The following is a 19,899-nucleotide window of genomic DNA, read 5'->3' on the forward strand; positions in this document are numbered from 1 at the left end:
AGAAATGAAATCTGCTGGCACGAAATTCGAGGCACGGAAAACAATGCACCCACAAAATTCGGAAAACAACCTAGTCGAGCTCTCGAAAAACCCACCAAGAATTTGCAATCGAAAAAAAAATTGAACTTGATTTGAAGGGTAAAAACCTTAATCGAAAATGCAGATTTCCGTCCAAAAATGGCAGAAAAAAATTTGCAGGTGGAAAAAATCGTGTCACGCACAAAAGATTAATGGCGTCGCGGGACGAAGGTCTGGTTAAAATGAAATCTGCCACAAAAAACACAAAGAACAGTAGAAAAAACCTACAGGAAGAAAACCCTTTAGAAAAAAAAAATTCGAATTTCGAATTTTGAAAAAATCATAGGCCCTAGATTTGTTTGTTCAGTGATGAAAAATTTCATTTGAAAATTTTTAGAAAAAACAAAAATTTTCTGTCTGCTCTGATACCATAATACAGATGCAAAAGCATATGGATTTCACCAGATGGAAAAGGTTGATGGAGAGATATTCGAGCATAGACCTGATCTCAAAGACTATTGGGCTAATGCAGCTGATAGTTTTGAAATCAGAAGGAGATTGTGGTCCAGACTTCCCCTGAATTTGATTAGAGTAACAAAAGTGTTTCGAGTAGTAGATCAGCTTGAAGATGATCCCGAGTTTGAGCAGTCTCACTTTGATAAATTGAGAAATGAGCCCCTTGCCTTGGTCGATTGGTCAGATTCTGAGAGGTCTGATTTGAGCGACCTCATGAGACCAGTGATTGAATATTCGAAATCATGGGCAACAAAGAAGACAAAGGGTCTTAAATCCAAAGGTATCAATCTCACATATGATCTCATGGGAACCAATGAATCAATGTCTTCAAACCATGGCGTTTCATCAAGTGTTGGATCCAGAAAAAGGAAAGAACCCACTGAAAATTCTTTGAGGGGTAAAGGAAAGAAAATAGTGGGAGATGCAAGCAGAAAGTATAAATCTAATGAGGGTCATTTGACCTTAAGTGCTGCATCCATTGCTCCAGTCAAGGCTACAACTAATGAACAAGGGATGAATGCTGATATAGGGGGAAATGAAGTAAGAGCTCCTTCCCCTTCAGTGGAAGAGATAATGGAAGAACCAGCTCAAGAGCCAAATTCTGTTAGGAATGTATAAGTTGAAGAACCTGAGTCGTCAAGGGAATTCCTAGATGGTATAGTTACGAGACCAAAGAGAATAGAGGATAAGTTTGATGAGAGTGGCATGGAGCAGTCAACCATCCAGATTGGTTGAGGGAAAGAATAAAGGCTAAGGCTCCTGAGGAAGCTCATTCAGAAGAGAACATAGCGGCATTCCTGGCTATGGTGAGTAAACCAGTTGAGATAAGACCGCCTAAACTAGCTAAGAGGTTCTCTTTAATTCAAAGAGAGTGCAGGATTCAGATCAGTGCAAGTAGCTGTACCCAAAGAAGGTAAAACTCGGGATAATATTGCTCCAGAAGATTATGAGATCACTACAATGGATTTGGGTAAGCCTACTCAGGCCCAAGAGATCCGAGATTTTGATGATTCTTGCAACGCCCTCAAGGCAAGACTAGCCAAGGAAAAGGAAAAAAGAAAGAAGGTTGAAGATGAAAATGAGCAATGGAAGAGATATGTTCAACATTTGACAAAACCTATAGATTGGGAGGAGGTACCTGTTGCTCTGCCCATACCTCTTCCGCAAGAATCATTAAAGGATTATGAGGACATGAAGACAACTTTCAGAGAAGCTAAAGAATGGACTGCTGATGCCTCAGAACGTGCTGACATACTCATTGAGAACCTGATATCAGCACATGACTCCACATCTTCCTTATTGAGCAGAATTCAAGACACAGCCTAAGCTTGGGAAGATATCAAGGATATTCAGAAAAGAATCATTCCATGTTTGAAAACAATCAGAGGACTTTCTCAGCAGGATCTTATAGACAAAAAAGTCATCCAGCCCGATGACCTATATGATTTCAGTACTTGGTACTTTACCTTGGTTACAAGGGTTGAATCTTTGAGAAAATCCGAGGCTAAGTGTTCAGAATTTGAAAAGATCATCAGAGATATTCAAGACAAGGTCTTTTTTGTGGCAGATGAGATATTGCAACAAGATGAGGTGCGAGAGAAGCATCTGCGTGCAGAGAATTTGAGGGCCAAAGTTCAAGGAAACTTCTTCAAAGTTTCAGGGCCAATTCTCAGGGAGGATCTCTCCAGAGTTTCAAGCTTCATATGCATAGATGAAAATTTCTTGACACAAGCAACTGGCTAGGAAGACACTCTCGCCACCTGTACTGATGATGTGGATATGGTCGACTTCCAAATTAGCAACTTGCCAAGTGTCACCATAGAGGAGGTGCGACTTCTTGTGTCCAGGTATATCGAATCTACAAAGAAGGAAACTGGACACTCACCTCAGTGAGAATAACAGCTGTGCCACTTGTCTCCTTGTTCATTTTAACTGTTAGAGTTTGGGGAAACCCTAATTAGGGTTTTGAACTTTTAATCTGAGCCCTTGATCATTGTTCGATCTCGACCGTTCAAAATTTTTGGACTACTATATAAGGTTGCCTCCTCTCATTTGGAGAGTGTGAGGTTTTTGAAATATTGTTGCATGAAGGTCATTTCCAGATAATATATTACATGTGTGCTTTCTCTTAAGGCTTTGTAATCCCTATTGTTTGAGTGATTAAGCAAGGTTTTCAATTTCTTCAACACATTAGTTAGAATTTATTTCATGTTATTAGATTGAATGAAAGATCTGATAAGTATTGGTTTATGGTGTATCTCCGCTCATACTTTTGGTGAATGGGTGATTTTTCATTTACTGTGCAAAGTTAGTCTGAGCTTTTCATTTTGTGTATTCTTAAACTTCCAATCATAAGCACATCCCTTGAAGATTGCATCCACTTTGTGTAGTTGTCCTAAGTGAGCTGAAGCAAAGTGTGGTTATTGAGTTCACCGAATCAATACCATCTCTGGAATTCATAGGATTAGAGTAGAATTCTCAACCCTTATCCTTTTGGTCTTTTTTTTTTTTTGAAAGTCTTAAACCCCGAAAATCCCCAAAAAAGAAAAAAAGAGAGAAAACTTTAATTGACAAATCTATCTAAGTCTCAAAGTTGTTGACAACTCGTTCAAGCGTAAGTCCCTTTGTGTATTACCAACAAATCACAACGCCCATTGAGCTTACCCACATGTCAAGACCTGACAAAAGAAACCTTGGAATTGCCATATGATCTTCTAGCAATCTTAGAATAAGCGGTGATTTTTCAAGAGAGGATAAATTATCTTTGGGTACTTTATTCTAATGTTTGGTAGATAATAAAACAGACACCAACAATACTGAACCTCAAGAACATCAACTCAACTGAATCTCAACTGAAAGATTCACTTGCGGACTTCCAAATCACGAACCATCAGAATTGAGGACACACCTGAACGTCCCAAACACTCTGCCAAAACCGCATAACAAGATATTGCAATTCCGGAGCAATGCAAAGCACAATACAAAATACCGAATAACACGAACAACTGAATATCAACCATAATACCGGATCACACAACTCAATCAAAATATCATGTGGACCATTGAAAATTTTGCTGAATCAACTAGAGATAAGCATCTCAAAACCCATTAAACCGCAACAACTCATCTGCAATACTGGCGAAACCAACTCATTTAATCTGACTGCAACACTGGAATACATAGAAGAATATGTTGACATCAATGACAAAACATCATTCCAACAAACTTCTCAACAATATCCAACAGTCTCCCCCTTTGGCATTGATGGCAACATATGAATGTGAAAAACAATCAATACAAAGAAAGAAATCAATAACCAACAATCTCCCCCTGAGATTATGCACACAACTCAACATAGCTCTCTCCCCCATAGGGTTTTTCACATGACATCAATGCAAAAAGACATATGCAAATCATGATTCTCTCCCCCTTAGATCATGCATACAGCTCAACAATCTCCAACATAGCTTTCTCTCTCTCTTGACAAACTCAGAAATTTGAACATCTGAACCATAACACTGACTATTCCTCCTTTAACATCAATCACACAGAATGACTATGAATAAACAGACTCCACAAATTTACACAAACTTGAATACATCTGCAAAAGAACTCAAATTGCTATCCCAACTACTTCTGATACTCCAGAATAGATCCGCTAACTGATTTCCAAACTGCATAACCTGCTTCTCTATATCCTCAGATGATAAGCATACTTTGAAAACAATTCCATCTTCAGATAGTGTACCTTGAAGATTCAAGTGACTAACAAATCTCTATCGCTAGCAATCATACTCATCAATTTACTGAATCCATTTGCAACTAACTCCTTTCCTAATCTGAACCAATACAGTCTACACAAGAGACTCAAAATGAGCATTTACCGAACTGATAAGATCCTTCAACTCAATGATTCTTGCCGGTCCTCCTCCAAGAACTCTCTTACTGCCTCTGCAGTACCACATGCATCCGAAACAGGTACCATAGCTCTAATCTCCTCTGCTTCACCATCTATTTTCAATCTACCTCAAACTTCATAGGAGTTCCATCCCTAGATTGATCCTGAGGATCTGAATATCCTCAACAACATCCACTGCCTCAGACTCATCACCACCTATGCCAATTTTCCTTCTACAAAAACAAAAGAAATATGCTCAGCAACACGAGCTACCTCAATCTTTACTGCCTCAACTTTGCTCTTACTTCTGCCTAGCTTCCTTGACATCTTCTGCAACTAGTATATCACTTTTCTTGCTTCCCGGACTGCCTTAGTTGAAATCCAATATTTTGCGCATAGTGCTCTACTTCCTTCCATATCTTTCAAGCGATTTCTGACTTCTTAAACTATCTATGCAGCCGAAGATCTTACTCAAAAGTATCAAATTCACAATCTTTCCAAATAAATACCTTATATGCTTGATTAGGGTTCCTCCACCAAATCACCTTCACAGTCTTGAATACTTTGAAATCTCTTGCAGGACTTGCTCAGATGCATCTATTCAGAAAGCAAAGAGAAATGAGAGGTAAGAGTACCTCTATATCTTCCGCACACTTAACTTTCTGATACATTAAATACATTTTGCCCTAAACCTTCCAGAAACCCTGAATTGCAAAAGAATCTTCTGTGGATCTTCAAATCTGCTCAAACACTTACATAAATCCTTCAGAGAGATAGAGATTATCAAATTCAACTTCTGCAACTTGTCAGAATCAAGCATAGATCTCGAATAGGGGGTTTATAGGATCTTTATGATTGCTTCCCTCAAGGCCGGATGCATTAGCTTAGTTACCGGATGTAGTTCCAGCATTAGAATCAAGTGTGGACCCACTCCTTGCATCATTATCGCTCTTCTTAACCCATGTCTTCTTCATCTGATCTCTGATCTCTTCAACTTTCGCTTTTCCCTTCTCATCTGCCTTAACATTCTTGTTCTTGTCTACTAGACCTCTCCTATTCACATTTCTACATCTGCAGTACTTAGCAATGTGATCGGATTTGTTGCAAGCATAGCAAACAACATTTCCCTGCATAGGTATGAAGTTCATCTGATTTCCTCTTGGTTTGCATTGATTAGCAACATGTCCAAATGTACCACAAGCATAGCATCTAACATTCCTTCTATTTTGAAAACTGTTCATCACACTTTTGCATTCAATTGCCTTATGACCATACTTATTGCATTTGAAACATTGACCGGAGAAGGATGGACCATTATGATTCACTCTTTTTCTGCATTGACTAGCCATATGACCAAATTTATTGCAAACAAAATAGTTACCATTGAACTTATGAGCATTAGGTTGCCTTATCGGAGGCCTTCTTGAATTGTTCTTCTGTTGTACTGTTTTAGAATTGTCTTGACCAAATCCGGAGCTTTCACCTTTCTCAAATCCAAGACCTCTCTTGTCATCTGCATCCTTCTGGCTTTCAAGCATCTCATCAAGTCTGACTGAGCTAATCTTGAACTTCGTTGTACTCATTAGCAGTAGCAAGTTCATCCCTAAGAATAATATTCTGCCTTTCAAGCTCTTGTTCATTGTTCTTAGATTGTAACAATTCAAGCTTCAATTGATCATACTCATAGTTAAGTCTACAACATTCATCAGATTTATCATTCAAGGATTGAGTAAGATTCTCTTCATTCTTCTTTTTAGCCTCAATCTCCTTTGTCAATTTCATCACTATAGACTCCACCCCATGCCTTAGGACAGCATTGTCTTCAACAAGCTTTTCACATTCTTCTGTCTTCTCCTTCGAAGCTTCTTCATCCATACTTAGGCTCTCTTTCTGCTTTAGCTAATCAAAAAGTTCCTTCCTATTTTCTCTAGACTTGTTCAACTGATCCTTCAGAGACTAAATGAAATTCTTAGTATCCTTCATACTCCCTTTCAATTCCCGGACCTGAGCTTTAGACTGATCAAGATCATCAAGAGCAACAATAAGTTGATGTTTCAGAATACTAGACTCCATTCACATACCTTCCCGGACCTCCCTCAAGTTGTTAGACTCCTTTCGAGGAACTAGGCTCTGATACCAATTGTTGAATCAAGGAACATTGAGAGGGGGGGGGGTTGAGGGGGGGGGCTGAATCAGTGTTCTGCAATTTTTAACTTTATTAAATTGATCGTATAACCACAACACATATGAAGAAAGGATATATGCATAAACATAAAGCAAGTACTCATAACAGCACAACACCAAGATTTTTACGTGGAAACTCGGTTAAGGGAAAAACCACGGTGGGATTGAGACCCACAATATTAATATACTCTGTTATAAGTATATAAATTTTACAATGAAGAATGCACATGCATTCAGGCACACTGCCTAGAGCTCACTGCTCAAGATACAATGAGGGCTGCAACTCCAGAAGACTCACTGCCTTACAAATCTATTACAATAGATATCTAAAGTGGTTGAACTAATAAATTGCATCTACAAATGCCTAGAAATAGTTTCGTTAAGCTCATATATCAAACTGCACACTTTGCAACACGCTCTGCTCTGATATGTTGTTCTGCTGCAATCTAGAGCACCAATCTTTCACCTGCGCACAAGGAACTACGCACACTCGATTACCAACTCTCACCGCATAACTACTGATACCATAAATGACCATATCAATCGCTCTTATATATCTGCAACATGAAATTAGATCTTCTACTTGTCGGCCCAAAAACGCATAACACAAATGAAACGTGTAATACCAAGTCAGCTTAATCCGAACTCCAATGCACATAATGTTGGCTAAGATATAGTCTGCACCCAAATCACCATTGCGAACATGAAACACCTCCAAGAATTATGCCTTGAACATCCGCACACGCCACAATCATCATGAATGTTGCATAACACAAAGAACACCACCGAATCAAGAAAATGATCAATAACGCGCACAACAATCAATGCGGACCATCAACACGGATAGGACTCGATCTAGAAACATTCACAAGCAATGTGAATCATCATAGAAATAACCGCAACATCACCACTTATTAGAATCTTTATCATCATTATATCGAACCTCAAGAACATCAACTCAACTGACTTTCAAACTGAAAGATTCACTTGTGGACTTCCAAATCACGAACCATCAGAATTGAGGACACACCTGAATGTCCCAAACACTCTGCCAAAACTGCAAAACAAGATATTGCAATTCCTAAGCAATGCGGAGCACAATCCAAAATATTGAATATCACCCATAATTTCGGATCACACAACTCGATCAAAATATCATGCTGACCACTGAAACTTCTGCTGAATCAACTAGAGATAAGCATCTCAAAACCCATTAAACCACAACAACTCATCTGCAACATACTGGCCAAACCAACTCATTTAATCTGACTACAACACTAGAATACACAGAAGAATATGTTGACATCGATGACAAAACATCATTCTAGCAAACTTCTCAACAATATCCAACAGAGTGTTTTGGTGAAGTGCTCGTAGGAATGTGGCAAACTCTTCAAAGTGATCACCACCATATCCTCCTCCTCCATCTTACGACTAATGGCCTCCAGTTGATCATGAATATTTTTTATTTTCATCAAGTGCTTCTGCAAAGACACTTGGTCATCCATCATAATAGAAAAGGGCATATTCTTTAGGAAGAAAGCCCTTCTCTTGTCCAAGGTTTCATGAAGATCTTTTAGATGCTTCTAGATCTCCGCAGCAGACTTACCAAAAGGTATTTTTGGTAACATCTCATCGGTGACAGACAATTTGAGAAGCATAACTGCTTCCCTATTACCTCCATCATACTTGTCTCGATCCTTCTTTTAACAGCAGTGGGACAAGCTTCTATACATAGAACAAGTGCATCTAGACACCAGTACTCAAAGATGGTAAGCATCCTTTGCTTCCACGTGTTGTAATTCTTTCCATTGAACCTCTGCGAACTTTCCAACATAACACTGGACAAAGTTGCCATCCCTCCTGTTTTCCAAAGCACGAAAAACGAGGTAACTTCATGATCAAATGGCAAAACTCTGTACAATCAGCTGGCACAATACCCGATTTTTCAAAAATCATCTAAAAAAGAGGCTCAGAAATTGTAAGATTTTTTTAGAAAAAAATTCTCGAAAAACTTCCCAGAAAGCAAAATTTTTGTAAAATTTTTTAAGAACAAAATTTTGAAAACTCTTTGCAATTTTTTATTTTCCTAGAAAATTGTCAAAACTTGCTCAAAATCTTTTCAAGCTACCATTAAAAATCAGAAAATCACCTCAGAAAAACTGGCACAAAATTCAAGACAAATCCGTTGGCACAAAACAAACGATGCACGAATCCTGAGGTAACTAGAAAAATCTGAAGACAACCCAAAAAACTACTCGAAAAACCCACCAAGAATCTGCAATCAAAATAATTTTTTGCCTGGAAATGAAGGGTCAAAATGTTAATGTTTTAGCAGTAGGAGATTTCATTATGATTGCGATGGTTACTTCCTACACTTAAAGAGAAGCTGATGTGTAACGACTTCCTTAATAACTATCACCCACCTGCATGTTTGACTTGCGGCTTCGTGGGAGCCTCATGCGTGCTAGCAGCGGTTTCTTTCCTCTTCGCATTTCATCTGATATAAAGATTGTCTACGTGGCTTATGTAACGACATATATGTAACTGCTGATAAGCTTATGGTGTCTTTTGGCCTTCCATCAACCTCCGACAAGCTATTTCAAGCCTTGTCTTCTCTTTTAAAGGCATGTTGTTGTTTGTGCTTTAGGGGGGGTGAAGTTCTCAAGAGAGAGTCTATATTAATATGTGATCATCTGTGATGACTGTAGTGTAGAAGCTTTCAGTTGTTCTAAGATGTTATCGACTTATAGTGCCGATTGTTAAGTGTTAACAATCTTGCTTAAATCATTCCCTGATTAAGCTTGAGAGCATTGTATCAAATTTGTACCTTCAATAAAGATTTTTGGTGTGGCTAGGTTTTTCACCCTCAGGTGGAGGGTTTTCCCAGGATAAAATTATGTGTATCTTGTTCTTGTAAGATTTTCTAAGTTTCAGATTGTCGTGTCTTACCTTTCTTATTCTAACTTTAACATGGTATCAGAGCAAGATTTGAGGCCGTCTCCCTCACAGGTCTCAAGATCCTGGGAGGGTTGCTTTTTTATTGTTTGGTGTTATTCAAACTATGTTTTTCTGAAGACTACACCTTTCTCTAAGCTGCGACTTCATTTCTTCCTATTTCGGATTTCTTGAGCGGCCTTGCAAAACTCAACGGGATCTCTACAGTGCGACTGATCTGGGTATCACATCGTGTGAGGCCCACTTTATTGTTTTGGAAGGACAAGATCATGGCTTCTCTGTGTCGTTGCTCTTATCTGGCATCTGCATCCTATCAACTTGTATTTGCTGTGATCATTTATCACATTATTGTCATTGCTATAATCTGCAATCTTTGTTTTGTTCAAAGGAGAGAACACTTAGTATGTGGTGTATTTGAGCAGACCTTAATGCATACCAAAAGATTCCTGATATAAAGAACAGTGCTGGAGGAGTTTTATGAGAAGATAAAACTCAGCTACAGGACTAACTCAATGGGAACCGACAATAAAGAGATAAGTTTCTTTTATGGTTGAATGATGTTCATGAATTTTCATAACATTGGAATAGTGAATCATTATTTCTATTTACGCTTGTTATTATAGGTGGAGGCTACACATGTTCTAGGTGCATAGCATGTGTTTGTGAACTTCCAACTGAATGCTATATTTGAGCATCATCTGAGCTATTATTATGTTTCATACTGCTGGCAGTGTTGGTCACTCTACTGATGGGAGATTTGGAATTGGGGTATGCTCCAACATACTTCTTGACTGCTACAACACTGAAGATATTAAAATTGAGACAAGAGGGCTCTCCTAGTGAGAGGGAGCCTGACATTTCAGCTTCAGAAAAAGCTTGACTTTTTAGCTTCAGAGGGAGTCTGACATTTCAGCTTCAGAAGGAGCCACATCATCATGAAGATTTTGTTAATGCATTCTTCTCTACGAGAGAAGTTTGAGGTGCAAGCCTTTGTAATGCATTTTTTCTTTGTGACAGAGAAATTTGAGGTGCAAGCCCTTGTAATGCATTTTTCTTTGTGACGGAGAAATTTGAGGTGCAAGCCCTTGTAATGCATTTTTCTTTGTGACGGAGAAATTTGAGGTGCAAGCCCTTGTAATGCATTTTTCTCCGTGACGGAGAAATTTGAGGTGAAAGCCCTTGTAATGCATTTTTCTCTTTGATGGAGAAATTTGAGGTGAAAACACTTGTTGCTCTTTCCACTCATGGGAGTAGCCATAGTGGATGTCATGTCGAGAGACTCCATGACAACATCACGTTGAGTGACTCCGTGATGAGAGCTTGTGTTTATTTCATACATGGGAGTAGCCATGGAGAACATCATGTTGAGTGAGTCCATGATGCTATCACATTGAGAGAATCCGTGATAAAGTTTTGTTTTTTACACACATGGGTGTAGCCATTGTGCTTGTCATGTTGAGAGACTCCATGACTTGAAAATCTGTAAATGATGTCTCCTTTGCTAAGAGGGAGTGTTAATGTTTTAGCAGCAGGAGATTTCATTATGATTGCGATGGTTTCTTCCTACTCTTCAAGAGAAGCTGATGTGTAACGGCTTCCTTAATAACTGTCACTGACCTGCATGTTTGACTTGCGGCTTCGTGGGAGCCTCATGCATGCTGGTAGCGGTTTCTTTCCTCTTCGCATTTCATCCGATATAAAGATTGTCTATGTGGCTTATGTAACGACATATATGTAACTGTTGATAAGCTTATGGTGTCTTTTGGCCTTCCATCTACCTTTGACAGGAGATATTTCGAGCCTTGTCTTCTCTTTAAAAGGCATGTTGTTGTTTGTGCTTTAGGGGGGGTGAAGGTCTCAAGAGAGAGTCTATATTAATATGTGATCATCCATGTTGACTGTAGTGTAGAAGCTTTCAGTTGCTTTGAGATGTTATTGGCTTATAGTGCTGATTGTTAAGTGTTAACAATCTTGCTTAAATCATTCCTTGATTAAGCTTGAGAGCATTGTATCAAATTTGTACCTTCAATAAAGTTTGAATTTTGGTGTGGCTGGGTTTTTCACCCTCAGGTGGAGGGTTTTCCGAGGATAAAATTTTGTGTATCTTGTTCTTGTAAGATTTTCTAAGTTTTAGATTGCTATGTCTTACCTTTCTTATTTGAACTTTAACACGAAACCCTAGCCGATGTTGCAGAAACCCTAGACGCCTAGCCGCTTGCAGACAAACCATGAAATCGTAGCAAAAGGAGACAAAAAAAAAAACGTGTCCAGGATGAAGAATGAAAAAACGCACAGAACTCTTCTGAAAATCGCGGCCACAAAGCACAAAAAATCGTGCTCAGAAATACATGAAATCGCAGGTACAAGGAGACGCGAATCTGAGGACGATTTGCAAAAAAACGTGTCTTAAAATGTCCAAAAACCACGCATGTAAGCCAGAACCAGAAGAAACGCAACCACAAAACTCAAAATCGCGGCCAAAAAAGAAGAAAACGTGCTTTAGATTGCGCTCAAAAGTAACAGAAGAGGCATGTGGCCTGTAAAAAAACAAACTTCGATTTCTTCAACAAATAAGACCTGCGATTTTCAGAGTCATTAAAACCCATGAAAAACCAAAAGAAATTGATCTCCAAAGCTCTTCAAAATTTCTTTTGAAATTTTAGAAGGCCAAGAGAATAATTTCGAAAAATACAACTGCCCAGGCTCGAACATGAGCTCTGATACCATGTTGTTAAATTATCAGATTGATATTATTCAATAATATGATTTTATATGAGAGTAAAGCTCTTTAAATAGATACAGAAAGATGTTTCTATAAAGAAACGACAACTAATAAAGCAAAACAAAAAGAAAGATTCTAAGTTATCTAATCTAGAACAAAAATAGAAACAATCTAATAAGATGAACATTAATATTATAACTAATATTTTAATAAGAATCAACAATAAATAGCGGGAGAGGCAGGAAAGGCGAGAGAGGAGTTCGCGGAGGATCTAGGGTTTCCCCAAGCAAGGAGCAGGCCGATTGCGATGAAGATGATGGCAGCGAGGCATGGGTTGCAGACGCGGTGTTTGCGGAGGTGGATGTGTGGTGCCGTAGACTATTCTTCACTGCTTTCTGCTCCTTCCTTCTCGTGCCCTATGTCGTTGCTCTGTTCGGTTTGTGTGAGGAAGTGAGTTTGACCCAAGGGGTTTGCATTTGTTCCCTCCATGGCAAAGATGGCTTTGCGGAAGGATTTCCTTGCGGTGATAGGTAGGAACGGTTTCGTGGGATGCACAAGGTGTGCTGCAGGGGGTGTACAAGTGTTCTCCTCACTGCGATCTATGCTTTGATTGCCGTCGCTGCGGACAAGGCTCTGCCTCCGGTTGATGGGGACGTGCGATCGGTCAGTGCTAAAGATGGAGTGGCCCTCATTGCTGTCTCTCTGGACGACGTTGGGGGTCTGGCTTGGAGAGGGGGGGAGGTCTGGGACCCAGGTGGAGTCTTAGGTGGATGGCTTTTTTGGCTTTGCACTAGCCCCTCTTGTTTTTAGTGGGTTGTGTGTGAGCTTCTTAAGCCCGAAATGGGAGCTCTTCACGTTGTTCTTTTTGAGGGCTTTTCAGGAATTCCTTGTTCCTGATTTGCCTATGCAAAGGTTTTTCAGAGGTTTTTCTATCCCTTTAGGCTGTGCTATGGAAGTTTATCTTCAATTGTTGATGAGGGTTTTCCTGCTTCAAGGGTTCTCTGTTTGGGAGGCAGCCATCTTTTATTTTTCTCAGTCTGTCCTATTGAGGTGGACCATTCTTCTATTGAGGGGAAGAGTTGTGGGCTGAATCTTGTGGGATGGCTTTTGAAGGGGGCTTTGGATACCCTGTTTTTCGAGGCCGGATGTGCTCTTGTGTTTTTCTCTTTGCTGCTGGGTTTCTTTCCCTCTTCTCCTATAGTGGTGGAGATTCTGGAGAAGCTTGTTGGCATAGAGTCTATCTGGTGTTGGCCTTTCTTTTTGTTCAAGGTTTTGGGAGCCTTTTTAAAACCCTGCTTTCCAGCAAAGCATTATGAGAATACTTGTTGGCTGCTGGTTTTTGTTTTGTGGTTAGAAGCTTGGTTCTTTCTGCTGATGGTCTTTTTCCTTTCAGCTCCTATTGAGGTGGTTCCCTGTCCTATAGAGGTGGAGAGGTGCTGTGCTGGAAGGTGGGTTCTGATTAGATGCTGGTTGGTGATGGGCTTCTTCCTGCTAGTTATGGGATCCATTTTAAAACCCATCTTGAAGGTTTGGGATGCCTTTCAAAATCCCCCTTTTGGCTGGTGTTCTTTGTTTATTCTCTTGTTTCCTGTTTCAGATTGTGGGAGCCTTGTAAAACCCACAGGCAGGCTGGATGCTAGTAGTTTTCAAGGGCCCAACCTGGCCAGGTGTTGTCTTTGTTTTTGGTTAAGGACAGGTTTTTCTTTTGGCGACCTAAGGTCTTTGTTGCAGGTTAAGGGAACCTGGGAAAACCCTTCTCTGCTGGTTTTGGGGGCCAGTTTAAATCCCAAGCTAAAGGTTAGGGGAGCCTTGCAAAACCCCATGTGTCCAGATTGTGAATGTATGCCTATCTGTTGTAATATGGTGTCTTTGAAGGTGATGGGTGCCTGGAAACACTCATGGTATCAGTTGAAGATTAAAGGAGCCTCAGTAAAACCCTTGTGCATGTATTAGAGGCTGGTCTTTTCAGTCTTGACTGTGGTTGGGCTGCTGGTTTTTTGAAGATTACTCTTTTTGGTAGTGTGGGTTCCAAATCCTGGTAAAATCTGAGGGTTTCGGGTCCCTTCAAAACCTGTGGGGTTTCAGGTCCCCTCAAAACCTGTTGTTTGGGGTTTTGGGTCCCCTCAAAACCTTTTTTTTCCTTAATCAAAAACAATAAATAGCATGGGGAAATTTTAATTCTAACAAGCTCAATTATCCTAAAATTCAATTGCTATTGATGCCTGAGACTGTTTTAACATTTGTGGTCCCATCATTGGGTTTCATAGATGTAATTAAAACTATTTGATTTCAGTACTTTTCTCAGTAAATTTCTTTGTAACTGTAATTTGCATCTACCATTCTCAGCAAAATTTTGATTCAATTATATTGGGAAAGGTTACTGACATCATTCCACGGTTCTTCAACTTAACCATGTTAAAAATTTACAATCACAGAGGAGGTGGGAGAGTGGAGCAAACTATGTCATAATTTTACTGATGATAGCTCATGTTTAAGTACTTACAGTGCACTTTTTTAACAGTGAAAATTTGTCAATGAATGACTAGTTCTTTCTTCAGAATGGTATGCATAAACTTTGCACCCAGCTGTATTTAGAAGAGTAACTGGTGATTCTTTTAAACCAAACAAAAACACTTCAATGCTGTACTAATAATACTTTTTGACCCCTATCTTAATCAGGTTTGTGGTATTATTGAGAAATTCTCAATGTCATAATTTCTCATTTCTTCAAGATGATAGTGGCTACTATATTGGAAGATAGATTTAGTATTCTTTTCTCAGATGTTGCATTTCTTTACCCATATGTGAAGTTGACAAGCCGTTTATCTCTTAAGAACTATAACATATTTTGTATCGTATTTGGTGTGGGTCTTGCTGGTGTATCAAGATCATGTATTTGATGCCTCTAAAGTCTTCTCCCTTATATTTGTCTTCATATGATCACCATGTAATTGTCTACTGTCATCTACATTTACAGGCTAGTAATCTTAGATGTCTGAGAACTAAGTTTGAAGGATCTTAGTTATTGTAGATATTTTGAAACAGATTTTGAAGGATATGGGCGAGGAACAATAGCAACAGCAGACTTAAATGTTGGGGACATTGCACTGGAAATTCCCAAGTTGCTGATTATCTGTGAGGACAGTGTTTTAAGATCTGACATGGTAAGATGAATTCCAGTTATTGTGTGCCTGTGGTTTCTCTTTTAATGAACTACTTCTTTCAAACAAAGTCCAAAACCATTCATGACATCTGAAGTTTTTGGGCCTTGGGATAATTAACAAATTTATTCCATTTGTATTTGATGTTGTTTTCTGGCATCAAGTTATCAAACGATGCTATAGTAATTAGGGGTTCTGTGGCCATGGGAACCCTCACACACACATATGTAAGAGAATGAATGTCGAGGGCTCTTCTTATAGACATAAGCAGGTTACCAGGTATCCTGGTTTGATTCCATACAAGATGGGGATTTCATTTCAGACTAAGTAGGTCATCTCGATTAAAAATATACATTGTCTTATGCCCTTGCAGTGTTTATTTCCTTGCATTAGTATTTTGATTTTACAAATGTTGTTCCACATCTACTGTAGTAAAATTCTCTTTTCAGCAGAATAACTTGAGTCTATTGGTCAGAAGGCCTATCTACAGTGTGCATTTATTTATTTGTAGCACTCTCTGAAATAGTGGCATGAAGGTGTTTTCCAACGTTTCCTATATTTTAGTTGTTAGTATTTTTCTCTTTTCAGTATGTATGGAGGTATTTTAGTTGTATGGAAAAGTGACATGCCACTGAACATAGTTTCACTGGAATATATGAAAATCCAACTATGTTTTATGCTTTTTGTGATTGAAAAGCAAAATTGTAATATATATTGTCTCAGAGACAAGTGCTGGAGAATACTGATGAGCTTGCTTCTGAAACAACTACACTCTTGTGGAGCATGAGAGAACGCCACAGGTTACAATCTGAATTTCGGCCATATTTTGCATCACTCCCAAAATCATTTAATACAGGTATTGTATTCAGGATTTTTTGAATCATTCTTGTATGTTTAAAGTAATGAAGCAAAGTTCAGTTATATGTTCTAACATTTTCTTGTTTGATAGGATTGAGTTTTGGCATTCAGGCTCTGACTGCCTTGGAGGGTACTCTTCTGCTGGAAGAGATTGTACAGGCAAAAGAGGTCATTCAGAATAATCTAGTTCTGAAGTTGTAGATCTTTTTCCTATCAGTTCAGGAGTAAATAGGAAACTCATTAAGATTTAACTTCTACAATTTTGATTTCCCGCCAATCTTTAAATTCTAAATCAGTTCTTTTCGCTGCTACAGCATCTCCGTGCACAGTATGAAAACCTATGTTCCACATTATTCACAAGAAATCCAGAAATATTTCCTCCAGAGTTTTGTACATGGGACCATTTCCTATGGGCTTGTGAACTTTGGTACTCAAATAGCATGAAGGTTTCCTTTCCAGATAACAAGTTAAAAACATGCTTGGTGCCTGTGGCAGGTCTTCTGAATCATTCAGTGAGTTATTTGTTGCAATTTATTTTAGAATTTGCTTTAGATGAAAATGTCTTATTTGTTATTACTGACTTTAGGGTATCACACTGACAGCTATATCCACACGTCATGCACTATGGCAGAGTAGATCCAAAATCAGATACATTGAAGTTGTATGTATCACGCCCATGCAAATATGGGCAGCAGTGTTTCCTGAGCTATGGACCTCTTCCTAGTTCTCATCTAGTCACTTTCTATGGCTTTTTGCTACGAGGAGACAATGTTTATGACACGATACCTATTGGTAGATTTTCCTTTTCTGCTTGGGTTGGATATATAATGTGTTTGTTGCTCATGGCAGATGATGCTAGATAGGATGCTCTTCAACATACATAGTTCTAAGTTAAAAATAAGTCTACACATTAAATGTGTGTTCAATTTTTTGTATCTTGTTCGTTGCATCCTTATTTGTAATATTGGAATGGGGATCATATCTTACAACAGCAATCCACAATGACAGTTTAACTTAACATAATAATCCAGGTTTTAAATTTTTTATTACTTAACAATTCATTTTCAAACTGCAATATGATGTCTAGTTTAGAGAGTAGAAAATCTACGAATCAAATATTATCTCCAGAATATCAAAAGAAAGCATATAATGACCCTGCAGGATCTAACTTACAAGGACACTGGTAAGAAAGTGTTTAACCATCTATACAAAAATCATTGATATAGATAAATAAAGATGAACATAATATGCATGTTTTTTGAGTTGAAGTTCCAAAATCATAACCAAAAAATTAAAAAACAGAAATGAAAATATTATTAAAGGTTTATAAATTGTTGTTATATGTTCAAAATACACCATACTATCATAGTCAAGAGATTCTCAAAAAAGTCATCATATTTCTCCGTAGGAGTGATGATCAAGAATCAATTTGGAACTTCAAATTTGCAGACTACATTTGTCTTTGTTGCAGTAAAAGATTGCAATGAACGGGGGAACAATGAGGGAGCATTTGTGAGGTAGTTGCAGCAGTAGTACTGAGCCTCGAGGTATTTAAAGCAACATGAATGAGATACATTGAAGGATCAAAATACTTGATTTTTTTTTTTGTTTCTGTAATGTGACTGTTCTAAGGCTTAGAGAGGGGAGGGTTTGGTTTAAGAAAGAGCTTGGGGTTTTAGGTCAGGGCGGAGTAGGATTTTTTTCACTTATATTTGCAGAGTTTGATCCATTTGGTTAGGCTAAATGTACTGTAAACAGCCTGGGAAAGTGGGGGTGTTTCCAAAATTGACTTGGAAACAGATGTGACATTTACAGCTTACAATTACATCCCAACATTTGGAGCATTTCCAAAAATAGACTAACTGAGCATGTCCAAGTTCCAATGATAGCTTGATCTTTTGGGATTTTCAGAATTGGATTCCCTAAGGATTGGGGCCATAGTTACAAGACTTGGACTCAGCAAACTGATTTTGACTTGGAGTTAAACTCAGCACTTAGAATCTACAGATTGAAAAATCATGAAATATAGATCTTATTTAAGGATTTGAAGCTTTAACCATTCACCCTTCAATAAATCAAGTTTAATGACATAATAAACTTATCAATTAGAAGCTACATTAATCACATAAACAAGTATTTATTGATCAAATGAGTAGAACTAAGGAAAACAGATTTGAATTGAAAAGAAACATCATTTTTAAATATATAAATATTCTCAAGTGTTGTAGGCATACAAAAATTCATTGATTATGAAATCCATGGTGCCATAAACAAAAATCACAATATGGAGTCATGAATTATGGTAGAGAGGAGCTTTTATCCTCAGCCTGCATCATTAGATCTATGTGAAATCCTGTACTTGTGTCTCAGACAAGGCTGTATGTGCTGCTACAGCGATAGGAGCTCTACTTAGGATAGGGATTGACTCAGAAAATCAAAAGTATACATGTAATTCAATTACTTGGGATTTAGCTGTGAAATAGTTGAAAGAGCAAAAAAATTGCTTTTCAATCTGGCATGGCCTAAATGATTTTTATTTATATATTTTAAAAGCTAGAGAGAGGTTTTAGGGGTGGCAGCCTCCAATGGAGTTGAGGGGTAGTGCCCCTTATGGGGTCCAGAGGCAACCTTTGAAATCACAAACCAAGCCTAGATTAAAGCCTTTGAGACCATACTGATCTTCATGGTGTATGCCATTTTCATAATTTATTGCTTTTAACCAAGCTCCAAGAGTTATCCAAACCCTTAAAAAATGGCAGCAACGAAGCCATAGAACAATGATTAGGTCCTAACTATGTTTGGTGCCATAAACTGTTAGGTTTGAGTGTTTTCAAAATTTGATTCATTTTTAAAAAAAAGTTCACACTTGATTGACTGAGTCTCAGCTATAGATTTGCTGGAATAAGTGAATTTGGCAGATTCGGTAAGTTAGACTAGACTTGCTGGGTACCCAGGCCATGAGTCTCTGGGACTTGTTTCACACTGTGTGCCATAGAACTCATTGAGTTTGGGCATGTTGCAGCGAGTCATGTACCACTGATCAAAAGTAAAACTGACTTGAACCTGAAACAAGAGGTGTACCTGGTGTTTTTTCAACATGTAGGATCAAACATTTGTTAAAAACATAATTAAAAGCTTTTTAACACCTACCCAAGAGTGAAGTGTTAAGGTCAACTGTTATTTATATCAAATTGATGTAAGTGACTGGGTCAACTCATGGACTCAGGCCCAAGTGGTCAAAAAGATTATATTAGAACTACAAACATTCAATAGATGAATAACATTATGAGAATCTTACTGGTATGTTATTTAAGTTCGATGGCAAACATTCATCTCTAGATTCCAAACTTTAATGACCCATTCAAACATGACATACAAGCTGCACTGCAATGAGAGCCTACGATGGCTACATTTGTCTCATTATATACATGTAAACAATAGCAAAGCATTAAAAACTTTCAACTGTAAATGCTAAATATGGACTGAGAACGTGGTTTGATAGTTGTTTCACTAAAATCAAATCATACCCTAATCTATAGGTTATTTTGGGCAATCATAATTGCTAATGTGGGTGGGTACAGGCA

General features: G+C 38.3%; 1 protein-coding gene across 5 annotated transcripts in view; it reads left to right on the forward strand.

Annotated features, from left to right (window-relative positions):
- Positions 1-19,899, forward strand: part of LOC131038878 (uncharacterized) — a 69,330-nt gene that overhangs the window by 40,928 nt on the left and 8,503 nt on the right. For all 5 annotated transcript variants that reach the window (XR_009104552.2, XM_059211231.1, XM_057971434.2 and 2 more), the window contains exons 5-9: positions 15,342-15,460; positions 16,181-16,313; positions 16,407-16,483; positions 16,630-16,827; positions 16,918-17,107. Coding sequence is in view for 4 of the 5 variants with exons in the window: in XM_059211231.1 (XP_059067214.1) it covers positions 15,342-15,460; positions 16,181-16,313; positions 16,407-16,483; positions 16,630-16,827; positions 16,918-17,107 (717 nt within the window). In the remaining variant the exon portion in view is untranslated. The remainder of the gene's footprint in view (positions 1-15,341; positions 15,461-16,180; positions 16,314-16,406; positions 16,484-16,629; positions 16,828-16,917; positions 17,108-19,899) is intronic.

This window comes from Cryptomeria japonica, chromosome 9, assembly GCF_030272615.1.
Source record: "Cryptomeria japonica chromosome 9, Sugi_1.0, whole genome shotgun sequence".
Classification (NCBI taxonomy): Eukaryota; Viridiplantae; Streptophyta; class Pinopsida; order Cupressales; family Cupressaceae; genus Cryptomeria; species Cryptomeria japonica.